The sequence below is a fragment of the Rhagoletis zephyria genome, unplaced genomic scaffold (genome assembly GCF_001687245.7).
Source record: "Rhagoletis zephyria isolate East Lansing unplaced genomic scaffold, Rhagoletis_zephyria_1.1 Rzeph_scaffold_00353, whole genome shotgun sequence".
NCBI lineage: Eukaryota > Metazoa > Arthropoda > Insecta > Diptera > Tephritidae > Rhagoletis > Rhagoletis zephyria.
Genome location: NW_016157437.1, coordinates 15,790 through 36,405, shown reverse-complemented (window position 1 = coordinate 36,405; position 20,616 = coordinate 15,790). Strand labels below are relative to the sequence as shown.

Sequence of the window (20,616 nt, the reverse complement as noted above, 5' to 3'; positions counted from 1 at the left end):
GTCATTATTACCACTACTGCCCTTAATAGGAAATTTTTTTAAATTCTTAATCATTTTTTTTTTTAATATCCGTTGGTTTGCTCTTGATTTGAGTGTACATACTTAATTTCTTTTAAAATATTTTTGCTATCCTTGTGGGTCATTTCAGGTAAAAGAGGAAAACGACAACAATTTTAAAAATTCCTTATTATCCCCATTTCAGTAGGAACTTCTTACTACTACCGACTATGTACAATTCATTTATCTATCGAAAAAAAAAATAAAAATAAAAAGAAGTTGCAATTTTTGTGAATGGAAACTTTCGCTTTATACATAACGCTCGTATATTTTTTCGGACAAAAAACTGTATATTATAATTATGCAATAATATAAAGAAATTTTTATTACTATGTGTACCTGTTGTAACTTCGTAAAAAAATTGGAAAAATTCAACAAAAACAAAGCTTTGCTCAAAAAACAGTTTTCTCGCTCCCTCTTGTCAAAATCGGCTCCCTTAGCAAGGCACTGTGTGTGGGTTCGTGTGTGTGTGTGCAAAGCTTTTGTAAGGGAGCTAAGGGAGTGTCAAAACTCGAATGTCACTAATGAGCTAACCTTTAATTATTGAATAATGCATAACGACAATTTTCTAGTTTGAGGTGTCTACAAAATACCGCTGATTTTTGATTTTTTTTTTTTGACAGCGTCACGCATTTTCTTCCATACAAAGTTACTAGTTTGTTTTGTATGGAAAAAAATAATAACACCGTCGGCAAAAAAAAAAAATATCAAAAATAAACGCGAATTCTTAGCCTCTTGAAACTTGCACCTTATTGCTAGAATTTAATGGGCTACAAAACTGAAAAATTGGAATTTATGAATAAAAGGTTTGTTGGGATTTTTTTTTTTTAATTCCTATACAAAGTATGAAATGTGGATTTACATATATGGTGTTATGTACTATACAATTAACTAGACTCTAATAAAAGATTAATAAACATTAAACTATCGAAATAAAAATAGTCAAACTGGTAAAAATGTTGTGTCCCTATATTTTTCACAAGACAGTATTAAAGGTGAAAAGGTGTCATGTCCATTTTTTGAAATTGTTCAGGAGATACGCAAAATCAGTTTAGATTCGCATTATACACAGTATACATTTTTAGAATTAAAAAAAAAAAAACGTATTTTACTACCAAAAAAAAAAGAATAGATACGAGCATTATTCAACAAAAGAATCTGGCTTGAAAATCAAGTGTTTTGACAAAAAATTCGTCTTTGAGTACACACAAAGGTAACATTGAGGGGTTTTTAGTGTCCCACCAATCACATTCATTCAAATACCAAATACAAAAAACTTAGAAATAATTGGGTTTTTTTTTTGTAAAGAATTTATACATTAGTTATTTACCAAGGTTAAAAAATATCTTTGACTCTGGTATAAGTTCTAACGACATACATAGTTATAATCATATTCTGGAATGAAATGTCCCACAAGTCACATTTTCACTTAGGGCCTTTTGTAGTGACGACAACGGAATGCATTTCGTAACAATTTGCTTACGCATTAATTTATAAAATATTTTGTAACAAAAGCTCGCTTTTTGTCTTACTTTATTTTCATTTATTTTTGTTTTTCATTAAATATAACTATTTTTTTATATTTTTTTCGATGACATAACCACTCTGCGTATGTGCGAATCTTTATGCGTCTTTAAAGAAGCAGTAATAATCAAATTTATAAAAAAAGCTTTTTGTGTGCCAAATATACTCCAAATACTAGCGGTATTGGAACGCGAATATTTTAAATAAAGAAATTTAATTTTTACACACAAAAATATAACATTATATAAAATAAATGCTTCTACTTATGCTAGTATATCTAAAAAATAAACGGCGCAAAACCCCGCAAACGACTGCTGAACAAATGTTCCCTCGTCGTCCGTCGCCCTCGCCACAGCCTTTATCCGATTTGACTCAAATGCGTCTTATTGTTGGGCCTGTAAAGAATACCGACACCTTTCGTTTAAACTTCTCCATTGTCGGTTCGTGATCGGACTCCTCGCTCTCGTAGCCATCACTGTCGTCGTCTTCGCCGAATATGATAGTTCGCGTGTATGGCTGCGCTGGCTCTGGTCCGTCCGATTCACAGAAGCCCGGATTCAGTATTATATTCGGTATTAGCTCTATGCTCTCCCAACCAACTTCAAATTCTGTATGTTCGTCAAGATTTTTTTCGATAAGTCATTTTAAATGTGTCGGCCGGCGACGACAATTCAATGGTGGTGGAGAAATTGAGAGTTGGGTGATTTGAATTAGTGTTATATATATTAAATGAATAAATGGTTGGGGGATATGTTGGTTGTTTTTTTTTTTTTTTTTTTTTGTTTTAATTTTGGCAAATAAGTGTGAGTTGATTTCGCATAGGAAAGAGTAAAAGCAGAAAGAGATGGAGAGAGAATACAGAATGGAAAGAAATAGAAAGAACAAGAATGGTTTTTTTTAATTACCCAGTTATAGTTTCATTTGAGAAATGTAAAATTGTAAATTATTTAATTTGTTATTGTTGATATGATGATTGATGGATTTGTGGGTAGGGACTATGATGCTGGGTAACGAGATGCAATATCGATACTACAGAAAAGCCACTTTTTTTCGTTGCAAGTAACTAAAATAATAACACACACATAAATAAGCGGTATCGATTTTGGTCAGCTACATATTGTATTTGTGCAAATCAGAAACTCAGTTTTATTTTACATTTAATTTACAACAACAAAGTCAACCACAAGACAACAACAACAACGACAACACATTAACACACGTCCAGCAATTTCAGCAACATATTTACAGTTCTTTAAGTAAAAATTATTCGATAACTTTTTTTGTATTTTTTTTTTTTTATATATATATATATGGATATATATGGATATCTGTATTAGTGCCTACCAATGTAACTTACAAGCTAATAGATTCGCACGAAAAGTGAAAAAGTGTATATGTATCGTGTAAAATACATTATTTTGAATATTTGTAAATACAAAGCGGGTTTCTACATATTAAATTGAAAATATTGATTCGATTTATATATATGTATATGTAATTTATTAAGCTATGATTGTCTGCATAAATATTAAGTTTTTTCTGAGTCTGCTATTTCCAAAATGGTTTAAAATATTTGGTTATTTCATATAATACATACATAGATACTATCAATACGTGCTATTACTATTACGTTCATATATACATACATATGTACGTATGTATATGCGAATTTGTAAACAAAAACTCATTAACCTAATTCAAGAAATTTAAAAATGTTTATAAAAATTTTGTCTATGTAGTTTTCTAAGTTTTGGCACCTGCGGAATTTCGGAAGAGGCAAATCGTAACTACATACATACAGTGGCGAAAATATAAATATGGAAGAGACATTTTAGCATTCTTTAGCTATTTCCCTTCCGATTATTTAATGTGTATTATTTTTCTTATCGAAGTATAGCTCGTTGTCTAACCAAAACCATGTAAGTCAAAGTTTCAAACTTTGTATGAAAATTAGTAAAATTCTACAGAGTTTTATTAAAATTTTGAGATTTCGTATAAGATTACGTTGTCAGTATACAGTTTTGTAGCCGATCCAATTTTAGTAAAACAAAGTTCAAATTTTTTTTTGATTTTTTTTTTTTTTGTGAAAGGTGTTGCACATCTTCTTCAAACAAAAAAAAATTTCAAACAAACTTTGTATACAAGAAGAAAATGCGCGAACAAAAAATTGGTACAAATCAAAAATAAGGCCATGGCTACTTCAAACTTGCCCCTTAATTATTTAAAACACCTAAAAAACTGCATACTCAAAACAACTCTAAAAATCGGATTAAAAAGTTTAAAATTTTGATCCACATTTGTTAAAATTCGTCCAAATTTTATAAATGTTCTACAAAGTTTGAAATTTTGATTTATATGTGTTTTTTTTTTAGATAGGAAGCTATATTTTTATGAAATAATGATAAGATTTGATTTATTCAGAAATTCCAGTGTGAATGTCTCGTTCTCCGAGGAAGGACGATAAAACACTACAATATACAGTTCATTCGCAAGTACGTGCACATTGCCTTGTGTGAACACAGTTTAACGTGAATACTCTTGATACAACATTGACCATGATACAAAAATATGAAGGTAGTTTCACTCATAATTTTTGTTTTTTGTTTTTTTTTAATAATAAATTGAAACATAAAGAGCTAAAATATTTAAAATGTACATATACATATACTTACATACATATGTACTTATATTTATATGGATGTATGAAAATATTTCCAGTTTGGAAAGGATTGAGGATGATAAGGGTCAGGATGTACATATATCCGAATTATATAGAAGGTATGTTTTACAATTGATGTAGTTTCCTTTTGAAAGGGAATAAATTACTACATTTTCTTTCAACCCATTCTGCTTAATATCACAATGTTGCTTCTATCGAAAGCGCTTCGATTAATGCACATACATAGAGGGCCGGTTGTTCAATGTCTGGTTATCACTACTTGCCGCTTAAACATCATTATCGACGATTTCGACAACATGCATATAACATGTGATCGATAAAGCAGTACCTCCGGTTTGTGCTAATCAGACATTTAACAACCGGCCCAGAGTGTTCAAAAAGCACACTGTGCGGCGCTCTTAAATCTTAAATGCTACTCAGAGCTCGCAATGGGGATGTGCTACAAAAAAAAATCTGGCAACACTGGCTACTCTAAAGCCGGCCTGGATGTAAGTATAGTATGTAGCTATAACAAATATAAAATATATACATATGTATGTAGGTACATGTATTACACGATAAACGAATTGTCACTTGTATACAAGTTTACCCATTTGGCATAGAAAAATAAACGAGTAAATAAATTTTGTAACTGTGCATAAAAATTTTGTTGCATAAATAAATTGATATAAGCATTCCAATTATTGCAAAACACACATATATGAATGTACACATGATGTAGTAAGCTACGCATGTAAGTATGTACATATACATATGTACGTATACATAGCAGATCAAACGAACTCGATAATGAAAAGCAAAAAGCAAAAACCAAAATCAAACACATAAAAACTTTAATCAAATTTAAGCCATTACAACAACATTCAAATTGCGTTTAGCATCTGTATCTGTATCTGCTTTGGCACTGGCGCTTGTGTAATAATTAGTGTTGCTAGTGTTAGTGTTTGTATTATCTGTGTTTGTATGTTCAGTACCCGCTTGCGATGATTGATAACATTCTTTCGATAAAACTATACAAAGTCCAATTGCTAATATCACAAGAGTTCCAAGCACAACACTGACGGCGATTATCCAAATGCGCGGATCGAAATTATCTAAGTCGGGTTGTATAAGGCGTATTAAATCTATATAAGAAAGAAAAAGATATAAAAAGGAAGATACGTGGAAAGGCAAATTACAAACAATAACACAACAAAGTTTGAGAAAGAGTTACGAGACAAAAAAAAAACTAAAATACATACATATTCATATACATACATATGTATGTATATATGTATATGTATGTACAGGTAAGTTATGTAATAGTTATGTATGTATGTATGCATGTATGTTGTATAGTAGATTATAGTAGATGATAGGACACATTTATAGATAATACGATATATGTATGTATGTATACTTAAAGATCTTACACATTAAAAATGTCAAAACTACATTCTACATTTGTATTTACGTGTACAGAAGTACGTAGTATTAAGAAAACATAGCTGAAAATTCCCGAGCGCGTAGACAATTTAACTAACTAGAAACTTAAAACTTACGTTGCTACTAAAATAAGGGACTAGGTCGAGGTTCTTCTGGAACTCGCTGATGAATAAAATACCCTTTTAAAACGATGAAAACCAATTCAAGACCAATGAGGAAACCGGTATGCCGTCTCTTTAGCGGCGCTTAGTTTTACAGTTTACTTCGAAGAGCAGGAAAACCAAAACGGCAACGAAATACTTAAAATACTGCTAATTTCTTAAGTACAGTTTCAACCTGGTATTGCCACACATTCTTTTTTCCGCTTTGACCAGGGAATATTTTGCTCCTATTTAATTTCTAACTCATAACTTTGGTAAGAACTTTTATTTTAATTTTCTATAACAAATAAAGTTTTTAAATACTGGACACTTTTTACAGTTTAAGATAATGGCAATTAAATTAGTGTTAACCATAGAACCGTTTTATTTATAATCAGCCTGGCTATCAAAGGTGGCCAAGAAAGAACTTTGGTCCCTTGGGTTAGAGCAGGTTCACTGTATTATAGTTCCCTTCTGAGTTTATGTATATAAACAACCTCCACAACTGACTTTATTTCATTATTTTCGTACATGGCGTAATAAACAAATGAAGTAATAAGACAGCTTGTCTGTTCGTTTTCTAACAATCGACTACCTTATATTTTACAATGTTTCCTTTATTCGTTGGACGTTTTATGTGTTGCTTCTTTGTATGCATTTTAGGGTAAATTTGACTATTTATTATTTGCCAGCAACATTGTTTCTTCTAAAATTTTCCGTTGAAATTTTTGTGAAAAAATTCGTGAAGTCTTTGAAATATAATTTATTTGTGAAAAATAAAATATTTCAAAAAAACGCGAGTTTTTGACACTTTGACCTGGTTTTTCTGAAAATCTAGAGCTGATTACTTCACCTGGTATAATTCCACCATGATTTTCGTAGTTGTTTTCTGAGGCGTGATGGTAAAAAGTCACATAGTTGCTATATAAAATATGGTTAAACAACAAAATTCTAAGGTAACCTCATAACTTATGGTAAGGTTTAACTTAAGGCTTAAGCGGCAGTCAGTGATAGAACTCATTTAGACTCAGGATCCTTTGTGATATCGCTCTGAGCTTACAGTTACTCCTTTAATCTGAAACTACTCAAGAGCTCAGTAAAAACTAAAATGGACATCTTATTTCCATCTAATTCGATAAAAATAACTACGTCGAACTTTGGCTCTCCTTTTGGCTATTGCCGGCCGTGTAGTCTAATTACAGTAAGTAGTCCTATCAGCAAGTTTACGAAGATAATCGTAGTGGTGACGTAGAATTTCTTTCACTTTAAGTTAAATAAACTTTTTATGCATTGAACATTCATGGATGGTCAGGAACCCGTACAATATGTTTACGAAACGGCTCAGCTGTTTCGTGGAGTGATTGGACCTTTGATAAAGCCATGATTGCGTTTGAAAAAAAACACTGCAGTATCAGGAAAGTGGACTGAAAGATATTCCTCATTTCACCGTGTAGACACCACCTCCAAACTTCTCGCAATCCGTGTAGACATGGATTGATCCTGTTTTCCTAGCCAAGTCTGCCGGATGTTGAATTTGGCGTTGGTGGTGAGGGTTAGAATGGCGAATCGGTTTTGGGAAATTCTATAAGAGCCGTCATATACTTATTCCTACCTAATGTATCCTCAATATTCAAGGACTAAAATTCAAACAGGGCATAGTAAAATTGTTTAAATATCATAACTATGTAATTGTGCACTTCGGACTATCTTCATAAAATAGTTAATTATTTGTCAATGAGAGCGCGTAGACATTTATCCACAATACATGTGTGGACATGTATGTAGGAGTACAAATGTAGAGTAAAAACTCGAACCTCGTATATCGTTTTTTCTTTGGCTCATGTGCAGTAAAATCAATCACACACACTCAAATAAACATTTCACAACACCTACATAGGCAGCTAAATACCTACACACCGGCAATATCCTGTCTGGAAGACCGGAATAACTCATATTACTTAATACACCATACACATATAACGCACTCACCCTCCTCTTTGGTTTCGGGAAGTGTTGTTACATTAGTGGTCACTACCTCGCCGCTGCCCAACTGATTGTTGGCCCATATTCGAAACTCGTAGGTGGTGTTAGGCTCCAGTCGATATACTTCCATTTGCCGCTGTAACCGTCCGGTGATGTTCGCAATTCGCCAATGTAAAAAAAATATTTGAATATGTTACTATTATTGAATTAAATTACGTCGACTCTTATTGAGTGGGTGGCGGCAAATATATAATTGCAAAAAAAAACATATATATATATATATATATATATTTAAGAACAGAACAAACGGGGCTATCTGTTGCATGCAAACCATATAGATTATTAGATGGCTAATTATTATTTGTCATGGAAATAATTAGTTTATAGTTTATAGTTATGACTACGCTCGAGTGAAAGGGAGAAGGGACTTACATATGTATGTACTTAAATTCCTAATAGATAATTGTCAATACGCCGATATTATTTACATATAATGGCAAATATTCGAGTGCACTTTTTCCGCGGTTCGGAGTCGTAAGGCGTAAAACTGTAGGTCCTTCCCCTTTGTGTGTCAAACATCAAGGCGCACGTCACACATCGGAGGAGGAGTTCGGCTAAACACTAACATATTGAGTAAGTGGCAGTCTGTTATAATTACATATTAGTGTTGGGCAGTATCCAAACCGAAAGTACTGAGAAATCGATTTTTTAAAGTATCGATACTGAGTACTCCAAAGTAGTGTTGATTCAAAATTGTAATCAAACTTTAACGAAACATGAAGAAAAAACGTAATTTCTTTTGCAAGTAGTGCAATTACATCGCCAGCACGTATCTTAATTGCAATAAATTGAATACTATTAATAATTCAAAAAAGAATATGAATGTTTAAAAATGCAATATAAAATTAATAAATGGATTAAAACTCTATCTTCTCTGACAAATCTAGTTTATAATCAACATTTTCCACACATTTTATATAATTTTAGTTAAAGTTTTTTTTCATTTAGCAAGAATATTTTCAATCATAAAGCCCTAAACCGGTTTTTTTTCGACGTTCATAGCCCGTATTTATCTTTGAGTCTAGACAACCAGCTTCAGGGTCATTTAATGCCGCACTAGAATATGCCCAGATTTTTTTTTTTCAGATATTTTGTAAGTGTTGTTTACATGGAAAATCTTAAATGTCCACCGAGACCTTTTCAAATTTGAATAAAAGTTTTTCCAAATGGGAAAAATTTCTTCTCAATAAATAGGACCTTTTAAGGCCATAGTTTCGTTAGGTTACTTATTTTCCATCACTCTAATATGTATAAATGTATGTATGTATTTTTTATGTCACTTTCGGTACCAAATGTTATTAGTTTACATTAGGGGTTTTAGGGCTCTTCGGGTTGGATAAATTAAAGCTTCAACTCCCAAGCATAGTTGTCCATTTAATTGGAAATAAAGTAACTATTACATAGTTTAAGGGAGAAGTAAGAAAACCCTACACTGTTAAATTTGCCTTTTTTTCGCTAACGAAAAAATCAAAAATTGGGCTCCATGTAATCCAAGACAAGGGGTGTTTAATGCTTTCTAAGTTTTCACTGAGATAATAACTAGTTGGTCTATACATACTTATATTCATATATTCATATATAAGTATGTATGTATCTATTAAATTCATAATAAAATATGTAGCGTTTTTCACAAATCTAAACTTACAACATTCGGCGCAATATTAATAGGGTCCATTCGACTCCATTCGTGCTCGAACGTATGGTTGTAGGGTGTTTCATTGTACGAAACATTGCGAAATTCGGCAGTAAAGCTGCGCACCGGGTAACCACCGGAATTGGCTTTATTAAAGCGCCAGATAAGAAAGCCCAGAATTGTTGACGCTTTGAAGTAGAGTTGTGTAACAGGCCCTGGTGGGGTGCGGACAGTCAAATTGACCTTTTCGACTGCTTGATATTCCTCTGCCTCCTCATCTTCTTCTTCATCTTCCAGCTGCTTGTGATTTTGCTGTAAGACCAGAATTGCATCTGTTACACCACCTTGACTTGTGTTCGGTGTAGGACTTTCGCTAAATTGAGCATGTGACACTGCTCCTATTGTTTGGTGGTCGCCATTGTCTAAGGTGGTGGTGGTGGCTTTGTTAGCAAATGCAACTTGCTTCACTGTCGATATATTGGCTGTGCTTTTTGTTACGGGGCCAGCTGTCTTGGCTATTGTGGGCACTGGCATTGGAAGCGATGAGGTAGTTGAAGCATTTGTTGCACTTGCATTCACAATTGTTGCTATTTTCGTATCATCTGATGACTTCGATGATGCTGATGATGCCGTTGGTGACGTCGACGATGACGAGCCAAATAATGGCAAAAATGTTGATATTGATTTCTTATCGTCATTTATTGTTCTTAAAGCAGCGTCTGCATTAGGGTCAAAGTTAAAGCTGGAAGAATGGCGAATCGCAGCAAAGCACACATACACACCACGCTCGTCAGCCGAAATATTTGTAAGTATTAAAAATTTTCCAGTCTGTAATGAAAATAAAAGATTGATTTAGCCAAGCAACTGAATTATTTACCACCACGACCAATGATGTACTTTAAAAATTTGCAGTTATCGCATTTAAGCGAATCTCTTAGGCCAAAAACATAGTGGAGCGGCGAGCAAAGAGCACACGTTTGTAATTGAAGCTTTGATCGATGCTAGCTCTTCGCTTTGCTCGCCGCTCCACTATGTTTTGACCCTTAATTATCGTTCGTATTCATGGCCGACACGGCGTATGAGTGATTTTTTCATGTTGGTATGAGTGTGCATGTGAGATGGTGGTCAACAGTGCTGCCGTTTGATAATTTTCGAGCGAAGTGAAAACACACTAAAAGTAAAGAGTGTTTCGGAGTGACTTGGGTGGAAAAGTCAAGTGATTATCGAAGTGATGACTTTCAAGCACAATTAGGGGTGTGGGGTTTTTCGACTAAATTATTTATCAGCTGATTGATTAATCGATTATTTTTTATCACAATACAAGTAATCTTTAACGTTTATTAATTTATAACTTATTGTGTTTCTGTGGAAATTTACTGCTGGAATATCTTTAAAACTTAATTGTTATTTTCTTCAGATATTTACTAAATCATTACGAAACTTTACCCACCTAAATATTCATTTCTGTGTGCTGTGATAATGAAATATAAAATGCCTTCATCCGAATAACCGTTGCCAGATTGGAGTTTTAGTAGGCGTATTTTTAGGAGCTTTTTGCGAAAAGTTACGTTGTCTGAAACCGATGACTAAGACCAAGGTTTGAGGGCAACAAAATGTATATAAATAATCAAAGTTTTTTAATTTTTTACAGCATCGAAAGAACGACATACATATCGACGCCTCCAAACCATACTTCGCCAAGTCTGACTAAGTCTAACTTATTTAGTAATGGTATGGTTTGGAGGTGTCGACACCCAGAAAAAACCTTTCAAAAGGACTTATTTTTGTACCAATGGAGTAACACAATACAAGTCGCCTCAAGACAATTTTCGCTTATCCACTGCATTGCATTCCATGATAAGCTTTCGCGCAGTAAAGTTATAAAATAAACCTTAGAAATGAGTTTCTCGCATCAATAAGTTTTCTAGTAGCTCATTTCCGCCAAAAGCTTAACTGCAGTTAAGAGCTCAGCTAAGTTCCAAAAATTTTTACATGGGGTGATCGGAAAGGTTTATTTAATACTTTTTGCTTTTTGGCTTTCGTTTACTTGCACTGAATATGAGCAACTACCCCCTTCGAGTTGTAATCTCTTTTCTCCAATAGGCAAAAACTGTAGTTAATGCTTGATGGAAACGAACTACAGGAATGTTTTTAAAACACTAATTCAACAATAATAACTCCACGTTCTGCGGTATCGTTCACAAGTTTTTTCTCCATGGAATTTATCGTCGAAAACTTTTTCATCTGAGAAAATATTTTTGTCACCGCTACAAAATTTTTTTGCTCGTCCAGAAGTCTTTAATCGTCTTTGTGCTAAAAAAATATTTAGTGGTAAAACGAATTGGAAAGTGGAAGTAAGTTTTTTGAAGTTTGCGCATTTTTAAATGAAAAAATTACCTTATCGCGAGTTCGTCGCCTTTTCTCATAAATTTTTCTTATAAAATGTCGGTATTTTAGTTTTTTTTTATTTGTTTATTTATCCATTAGATTTTCGCGAATGTGTACACATGTTCATACTTTCCGATTTTTCCGTTTAATATTTTGTTCTACAACTTATGAAACAAATTATGCGCTGTAATGTAACATAGCGTATTCGTTTTACAAAATATTTAGATGAAAACTTACGCGACATTATAAACGTGGTTATTAAAAATAACGCACATACTGAAAATGTATTGTTGGCTATATAGATAACGATACGACGTGATATGGCTATAAAAAAAACTTAAATTTTCGTGATAAACTATGGAATCCAAGCTTACTAAGAGAGTATAAATGTAGCTACTAAAATATCGCAGTTTTCGTATTTCTGGAAATTACCGTTATATGGGAAGTGGGCGTGGTTACAGTACGATTTCGCCTATTTTCAATACCAACCTACCTTGGATAAATGGAAATCTACATACCAAATTTCGTTGAGATATCTCAATTTTTGCTCGAGTTATCGTGTACATGGACGGACGGACAGACGGACAGACAGACATGGCTTAATCGACTTCTCTATTCATTCTGAGCATTTATGTATACATTTGTCTATATCTGTCTCGATTCGTTTTGGCTGTTACAAACAACCGTTATGTGAACAAAATTAATATACCCTTGTGGACAAGTGCGCTCGGGTATAAAAAAGTTATTAACTTCAATTGTGCCGATTATATACTACGTAGATATGGTCGATTTGAATGTATTTTCATAATACTCTCAGCCATCATTTACGCGAAATATTCCTTACAAGCATTTGTTAGAATACTTATGTAAATTGTGCTGTTCCGCCATTACAAGACAAGGAAATTCTGTTTCACATACAAGGAACGGAAAGACACGTTCAATTGTTAATTAGTGTTTCGCGACGTGTTGTAGGCATATATGTAATACTTCTATATTGGCAGTAAGCTAACTTCTCAATGTGTAAGCATTCCGAAATCAAAGCGAGACAGTCTAGTACCGTTTTTGTCAATGTATTGTGTACTTGAGTGCTGGTTTTGTTTATGTGTTGTGTACATGTTTATTTATAAACGTATGTGTTCCTTTTCTTTCGTACGTGTTTATTGATATATCTGTACTGTAGTGTTTTCGGACGGTACTAACTCTTACTGCCAATATAGGAATATTACATATATGGTTATAGGTAAGAATCTACAATGGAGTTATGATGGCAACATTACCTCGCATTGAAACACGACTCACGAGTCAGACGCACGGTGTATGCCGCCTATAAGAAATCCGACTAAAAAGCTTGACATTTTTACGAATGTTTGTCGATTTTTTTTTTTTGAAATTGCACAAAGTTTGAAACTTGAATTAAAGAGTAAACTATATATTTACCAAAAAAAAAAAAATGTTAAAGCGTGTCAATATGTGGTGGATTTATAATTTTGACACGGGTTGTATTTGTGCAAGGTATCTAAATATGGTAAATCAATTAAAAATGTTATCAACTAAAATATAGGCATTTTGTATCCATTCTCTTCTTCTTATTTGGCAGCGTAACCGCCTAAGCGATTTTGGCCGAGTTCAGCTAAGCACGCCAGTCGTTCATCTTCTGTGCCAACTGACGCCAATTGGAAAGCTAAGTCCTTCTTCACCTGATCTTTCCATCGCAGTGGGGGCCTCCATCTTCTATTAAGTTTTTCTTTAAAAAATGGGCAAGATAGAAATTTATTTCCGATTTATAGTTTCTTCTCTATTTGCTCTTGCAATTTTATCTATAAAAACCGAAAATACCATGCGATTGGTCAAAAAACATACATACATCCGAACAATTGGACCCACCGCTTTTATTGATCCTAGAAAATTATTTTGATCTCAAAAGAGAAGAAAAATAAATGCTCGATGCGCGACCTCTTACAATTATCGTAGAGAGGGGAGGATCATTAATATACCAAATACTAAGATTTCAGTCGGGGTCCGCGGTCGCATCGCAGCATTTTTTTATTAACGTGGTATAATGTACATACCAACATAAATATATGTATGTATGTATTTGTGAAGTGACGTCAAATTTTGTGTTTTCTCAAATGGAAATGATTTCCATGCCCTATGTAAATTCGCCACATTTCCAACCGCAAGAATTCACGCCTGCTCGAATTTCAATAGTTGATTCCATTTCAATTACATTTTTAGACTCTTAAACACCGCGAATACACAGATTTTTGAATGTCAACGTACTAGTATGTATGTATGTATGTAAGCAAGTTTATCATGCATGTTTGAATGTACATAGCTGTGTATAAATGTTTATGTTTGTTTGCATACATTTATGTATGTCAGTAGTATCCACTCTCTCACCTGTATTATAGTACTGTTGTTTCCACTTTCCTTTACCCACATAACGTTGCCCTCTGCTGTGCAGGGTATGGAGATATTTTTTCCTTTATCCGTCACGTAATCGTGATATTTTATGGATGACGTTAAAACCGTAAGCACTGTAATCGATAAAATGTAAAAGAAATAAAATTAATTTATTTATTCATATTCCTAAATTTTGTATAAGGAAATTCTTCCGGCTATTTGTTTTCAGTCAATAATAACATTAAAACTCTTGTTTCACTGCTAGTAACTAATTTCATGTAGAAGTAAATATGCCTTATGCGCCCGAGGCAAGAAAATACGTAGTACGCTTCCATTCGTTTTGAACACTCGCCCCAGTGCCTGCACCTGCAGAGTTAAAAGCAGCTTAAATTAGGAGGATATGAAGGGAAATGTTGCAATAAGCACAGCGACAGCCAGTGGCATCAAATGCTTTTATGGGTAAATAAAGCCAATTAGACGGGAAATGCACAAATTACGTACCTAAATATGTATATATGTACATTGCATACATTCACTTGTACTCGCCCTTTCATTGACGAGTGGTTTGGCAAATTCTCAGAAAGTATGCGAGTTTTCCAGTTTTATATTATTATAAGGCATTGAATATTTGTCACTGAAAGTAAATCTTCGCACGAATGCAGCTTGAGTTTGCAAAGCCATGCAAAAGCTAAGGATCGTATCTCTTTTCGAAAAAAAAATGCTGCGTAAAAAAAAACATTTTTTACAGTAAAGTATTTTTGAAGCAGCCCAGCAAAAAATCGGTAATCGCTTTTAGTGGTAACGTGTTCTAGAAAGCATAGCGTTAGAATGCCTCCGAATTTTTTCGCTTCTTTTAGGCATTGCCAGTAATGCAAAGTAGAATGTGCTACAATATTTTATTTATCTCGCTTCTTCGTTTCATTTCGGGGAATGCAAAGTAGAATGTCCTATAGTATTTATTTTTTAATTCGTTTCTTTGCTTAATTTCCGGGAATGCAAAGTAGAATGTCCTACAATATTTTATTTGTTTCGCTTCTTTGCGTCATTTCAGGTAATGCAAAGTAGAATGTCCTATAATATTTTATTCGTTTCGCTTCTTTGCTTCATTTCGGGGAATGCAAAGTAGAATGTCCTACAATATTTTATTTGTTTCGCTTCTTGGCTTCATTTCGGTGAATGCAAAGTAGAATGCTGCATCGTAGTCAGCTGAAAAATGGAATGAATATCCAAAAATTCTTTTTCTACCGTTACTTTCTGTGGAAATTTGTCTCGCATAAAAATCATGTTTTGCTTTGTTCAATTTGCAGCGAAGTTGAAGTCAGTTAATGAAGTGACGTACAACAGTGAGGAAGTACAATTTTAAGCTTAACTAAATATGCATGTATGTACATACCGATTTTAAAGAAAATCTAAATACCTAAATACATACATATGTACGCTGATTTATAAAAATTTTAATTAATTTTAACCTTTTAAGACATTTTCTGATTTCAATTTAATATAAATAAGTATGTACTTATCTAGGCATTCTACATTAGTTTCTCTGTAAGGCATTCTTTGTTCGCTTCTCTGGATTCTGTTTATCCATGCGTTCTCCCTTCGTTTGAAGGTAATGCTGCGGGTAAGGGCTTACCTCCAATGACATGCCCATGTTAAAATAAGGCCTTCTTGAAGCGAAACGGTAAGCGATTCCCATCGCCTAGCTCGTTTCCACTTTTGTTTCTGTGGTAATCGTGTTTTTTGCTGGGAGTTTTTCAATCAAATAAAGGAATTCCTGGTACTATGTTTACCTGTTTTACGCCCCGCGACAAAATGAAACGGCCTAACGAAAGCCTGTATTTATGGTCTAACTATGTACAAAAATTACAACGACAATTTTCTAGCATTAATTTCCTTTATCCGTCACGTAATCGTTCGCCGCATAAAAAATTTTTGAGAAAAAGTGATACAAAAAATTGTAATAAAAATGTTTACCACAGAATTAAAAAAAGCTTCTAAAAGTCATAACACTGTGAAAAGCTTAAGCCAAAAATGACTTTTAGTACTAAACAGAATATTGCAATAAAGCACTGGGGGTTGACATTAGTCTATTAATGACCAAACTGAGCACTACTGATAATAGCGTAGTCAGATGTGACCAATTTTAATGCAGTAAAATTATTCTAAGCTACAAATTTTAATAGCTGCGGTCAATATTAAAAACAAATAAAAAATGGTCGCCTTATATCCCACACGATCTTCAAAGGTGACACAACTAAAAATTTGGCATTTTTGAAATTTTGCACTAAAAATGTATGTACACAGAGCTTTTATTTACCTTTCAGCAAAAGCTGGAGCAAATTTTGGTTATAATTTGTTTAAAAAACCTAAGGTAAATTCTCCCTTGCCCATATGATTAGCATGTGCTATGACATAGTATTTCGCATTTTCTGACGAACGTGTAATTTTGAAATTTTTTTTAATTTGTTTTTATTAGACTTTTGAAAAAAAAACGTACCTCTAAACATAACGCCACATCAAACCCTATATCAAGAAAATAACGGTATTGAATAAAAAATGCTTGCTTAGCACGCAACCTTCGACCTTTAGCAGTAGAAGTGGTAAACGCTTAGCAAGGTCGAAAGACTAGCGATTCAAAGCAAATACAAAGTTGCGAAAATGTATTCGATTTCGAATTGTATTTGTATTCACGTAGGGTTCAAGAACGTAAAGCAAATTTTATCGCAATTGTGTGAATACTTGACTAAAGGCCAGAAAGCTGGCATGCAAAACCATTGTTGCTGGTATGTACAAACATACCCTGTAGGCAAACCCCGAACTGGTGAATCAAATAGAAGCTAGATCGCCACCAGTTTAAAAGCAGCGAAATGTGTTAATTTAAAAAAACAATTTTATTTTTAGACATCTATATCTAAAATGGCGAATTTAGAACTTGTTTTAGCCTTTTAAAATTTTGGGACCTTCTGGAATCTAACCAATAACAGCAAGCACCTCTGCAAATTCAGCTACAGCCAAAGGTATGTAAACGTGTTTTAAAATCAGTTTATCATTCGAAACTCAACATTTCCTCAAATTCTTCTCAAATGTTGTTTATCAACTTAACAACGGTTTGAAAAACATTTGAGAAATTTTTCTTTAGCATTTCGTTGTTATTCGCATTTTGTCTGTCGAAAACTCGCGCCTCGTCCGAGTGATTTGAAATGCATTAAAACTTAAAAACGAAAGAAAGAAACAGTCTACTGCATTGAAAGCGAGGTTAAAATGAAATAATAATTGTATGCTAAAAAAACTTATTTGTTTGTATGTATGATAAAGAGGCTTATACTCTATTGAAAATGCAATAAATCGAACAAAAAAATCTTTTACTATAAAAAATCTTTTACATGCATCGATTTCATGCTTGAGAAAAAGTTGAGAATTGAATATTTCTCCATTTGAAAGTAAAGGAAACTTCAGTATTAAAAATGTGCTTTTTAGTTTGAGAACGCTATCAAATGCATCTCAAATTGAGATTTAACAAAAATGTTTATTGGGTATATATTAGATTTATACATACATATGTATGTATATGTTGAAACTTACCCAGTGGGAAAAGGTAGTGTCTGGGAATGCAAAAACTAATGGATAGCCCCTAAGGGCCGTTTGCACCATGTCTAGTTAACGCTAACTGGAGGTACATCCTTCAGTTAAGCACGTTAACTGCTTTATCGATCACATGTTATATGATGGGTGTCGATAACGTCGATAAAGATGTTTAACTGGGAGTTAGAATTAACTAGACATGGTGCAAACGGCCCTAAGACCGACGCACGAAAAGATGCAAGAATTTATCCACAGCGATGACATACGAAAGTATGTGTCTCATATCTCGCTTTACGAAACTAGAATCTATAAATAAAATTAAGAATTCCGTGACACAGGTTTCGAACCCGTGACCAACAACACGGCAGTCGAACACGCATCAATTCGGCTACAGCGGTTGTTGAGATAACGTGAACAAAAAACATACTTGAGTTAGCTTCAAACTTTTTGTTTTGTTTGTGGCTTCAAAGCTAGACATCATCCGCTCGCTTACATTGCGATGCATCAATTCGTTAATCATTTCTTGGTAGAAAAAGGTAATGCATTCCCATTTTCCCACCGGGTATCTTTTCACTTATTATTATACACATACATACGTACCAGAGAACTGCCACGGGCACATATTTTTAAATTTTTTTTATTGGAAATTCAGTGGAGAAATTTATTAGTTATCAACTTGGAAATTATAAATTTGTCAAAGATTAGGGCTCTAAGGCTGGTATATTCAGACAGTCACGTGGATACCGCAATAGGTAATGAGTAGGCTGTTTGATTATTGCTTTTGCCGTCGTAGCCGAGTGCTTAGAGCCTACTGCAACTCGGGACGTGCAGGGTTCAATTTCCAAAAAGCGGTCGCGCCACAGCAGAAAATAGCAAACCTTCGGGGGGGTACTTCTGCCATAAAAAAGCTTCTTCGGTGTTGTGTCACAACATCAAAAGCAGAACATTTTATTAAAAATGCCTTCACAAACCTCTTTTTCTTGCTAGCGTCCATTTTTTTTTACTTTTACATTTGGCATTCCTCCTCTTTTTCGCAAAAACAATCGATAAAACTAGAATGGACACCGAAAAGTTATCGGTTAAATCTGAGATTATTTTATAATTACAGATTAACAAGGGACGAGCTTTATATGGCTAATCTCTTGTTCAAAGTACTGATTAGGGTGTTAAGCTCGAAAATGAGGATAATCTACTTATATGTGAACCTAGTATAAGAGAGTATAGAACTTTCACTTTAAGAAAACACGAATGTAGGAATCCGGGCCTTTCCGGTCCGGCTATGGCGAATAAAGTTAAAAGGAGTGGGACATATTGTTGCCAGTATTTTTCGTTCAAAAAATTAAAAAACCAAAAAAAAATCAGACTAAAACGTAGCTTCTTTGATGCCTGCAAGTAAAGATAGTAAAGCTTTTGCGTAACTATGCGGAATACATATGTATGTACGTACAACATACATACATACATTTTCAAAATTGGCTAATTATAGCCAATTGTTTCGTGAATAATTGCAGGTAAGTAAAAATCACTTTGTGGAAATGCTCCAATTCATTAAAAGGCAAGCAATGCGAACTTACAAAGTCTTATTTTTTAATTATTTTTGGCTTTTTGTTTTCGAGTATATTTCTTTTTGCCATTTCTGCGTTGGCAGTTGTCCACAACAAATATCGAAATTTAACACTAAAAGCCAGAAATATTTCGCGTTCCCTTCCCTCTCCTTTGCCATCTCGCCTGCACCAGAAATTTCCCTTTGACTTTTTCTTTCCGCTATAAAATTTTGCCAGAAGCGTATCGTTTGCTTTGTTATTGTTATTTATTTGTTGTACCAGTGGATTTTATATTTACACTTTTCCAAACCTATTTTTCCTGTCTACAGTGAACTCAATGTCAAGTTTCCGCCCACTTCCGCCCACCGGCTAGTAGTCAATATGTAGTCCAAAAGGCCTTCATTTCACCGCGTCACACCAGTAGACGAGGATGACAACCGTATAACGGAACATTCAGATTCACGTGCACAAACTATGTGGCAAAAAAACAAAAACAACAACAACTGACCTTGAATTACGTAAATTGATCAATTGATTTTCGTTTATTTATTGTTGTTTAATAAGTTGCTTAAATAAAAGTCATTCAAAGAAAGGCATTGGCTGCCAGTGTTTTTTATTGAATTTGCAACTATGGATTTTAGTCGGCTCAACGCTTTCTCATCTATGAATTTTTTTTTCGCTATAAACTATATTTATAAAATTTGTTATTTCATATCCAAGCAGGTACATAATAACAAATATTTTAATAGAAAAGAGCTCAATTTTTGCTTTTATATTAAAATATCAATAATGTTGCCGCATTAAAATACTATATTTTACCAAGTAACCAAATAAATTGAAAATAAATAAGCTATAGCTCCAAAATAGTGTAAAATATTGCTAGAATCTGTAATTTAATTTAAAAAAGTGCTAATAAACGCGTGGTATATTTTTAAATGTGTATGATGCCATATGGCATCAATAATATTTGAAGGAACTGAAATCCGCACCAGCAAATAATGATGTATTTGTACTGGGAAATTGCAACTGGTAAATTTTTTAAATGAATTTTTAAATCTATGCATGTTCCAACTTGTTTTATTAAATTTTTGTGGTGTTATTTAATTTGATTTGAATAAAATAAAATACCATATTAAAAAATCTTTGCATATTTTTTACACCAGTTAGTACAAATTATGCCATATGGCATCATTCCAA

General features: G+C 33.5%; 1 protein-coding gene across 1 annotated transcript; it reads right to left on the bottom strand.

The window, feature by feature from the left end:
* Nucleotides 1-1,191: 1,191 nt before the first annotated feature.
* Nucleotides 1,192-16,800, bottom strand: LOC108359177 (uncharacterized). Its single transcript, XM_017610895.1, has 6 exons — nt 16,791-16,800; nt 14,291-14,427; nt 9,515-10,330; nt 7,816-7,945; nt 5,236-5,385; nt 1,192-2,189 (listed from the first exon to the last, which is right to left on the bottom strand). The coding sequence occupies exons 1-6, from the start codon at nt 16,798-16,800 to the stop codon at nt 1,954-1,956; spliced, it is 1,479 nt and encodes a 492-aa protein (XP_017466384.1). The 3' UTR covers nt 1,192-1,953.
* Between the last annotated feature and the right edge of the window lie 3,816 nt (nt 16,801-20,616).

Excerpts from the sequence above, each read along its gene's own strand:
- LOC108359177 (XM_017610895.1), bottom strand. Across the intron at positions 7,946-9,514 it reads TTAATATTGCGCCGAATGTT|CGGCAAATGGAAGTATATCG; the intron begins GTAAGTTTAGAT and ends GGACGGTTACAG. Across the intron at positions 5,386-7,815 it reads TCCCGAAACCAAAGAGGAGG|ATTTAATACGCCTTATACAA; the intron begins GTGAGTGCGTTA and ends TTTCTTATATAG.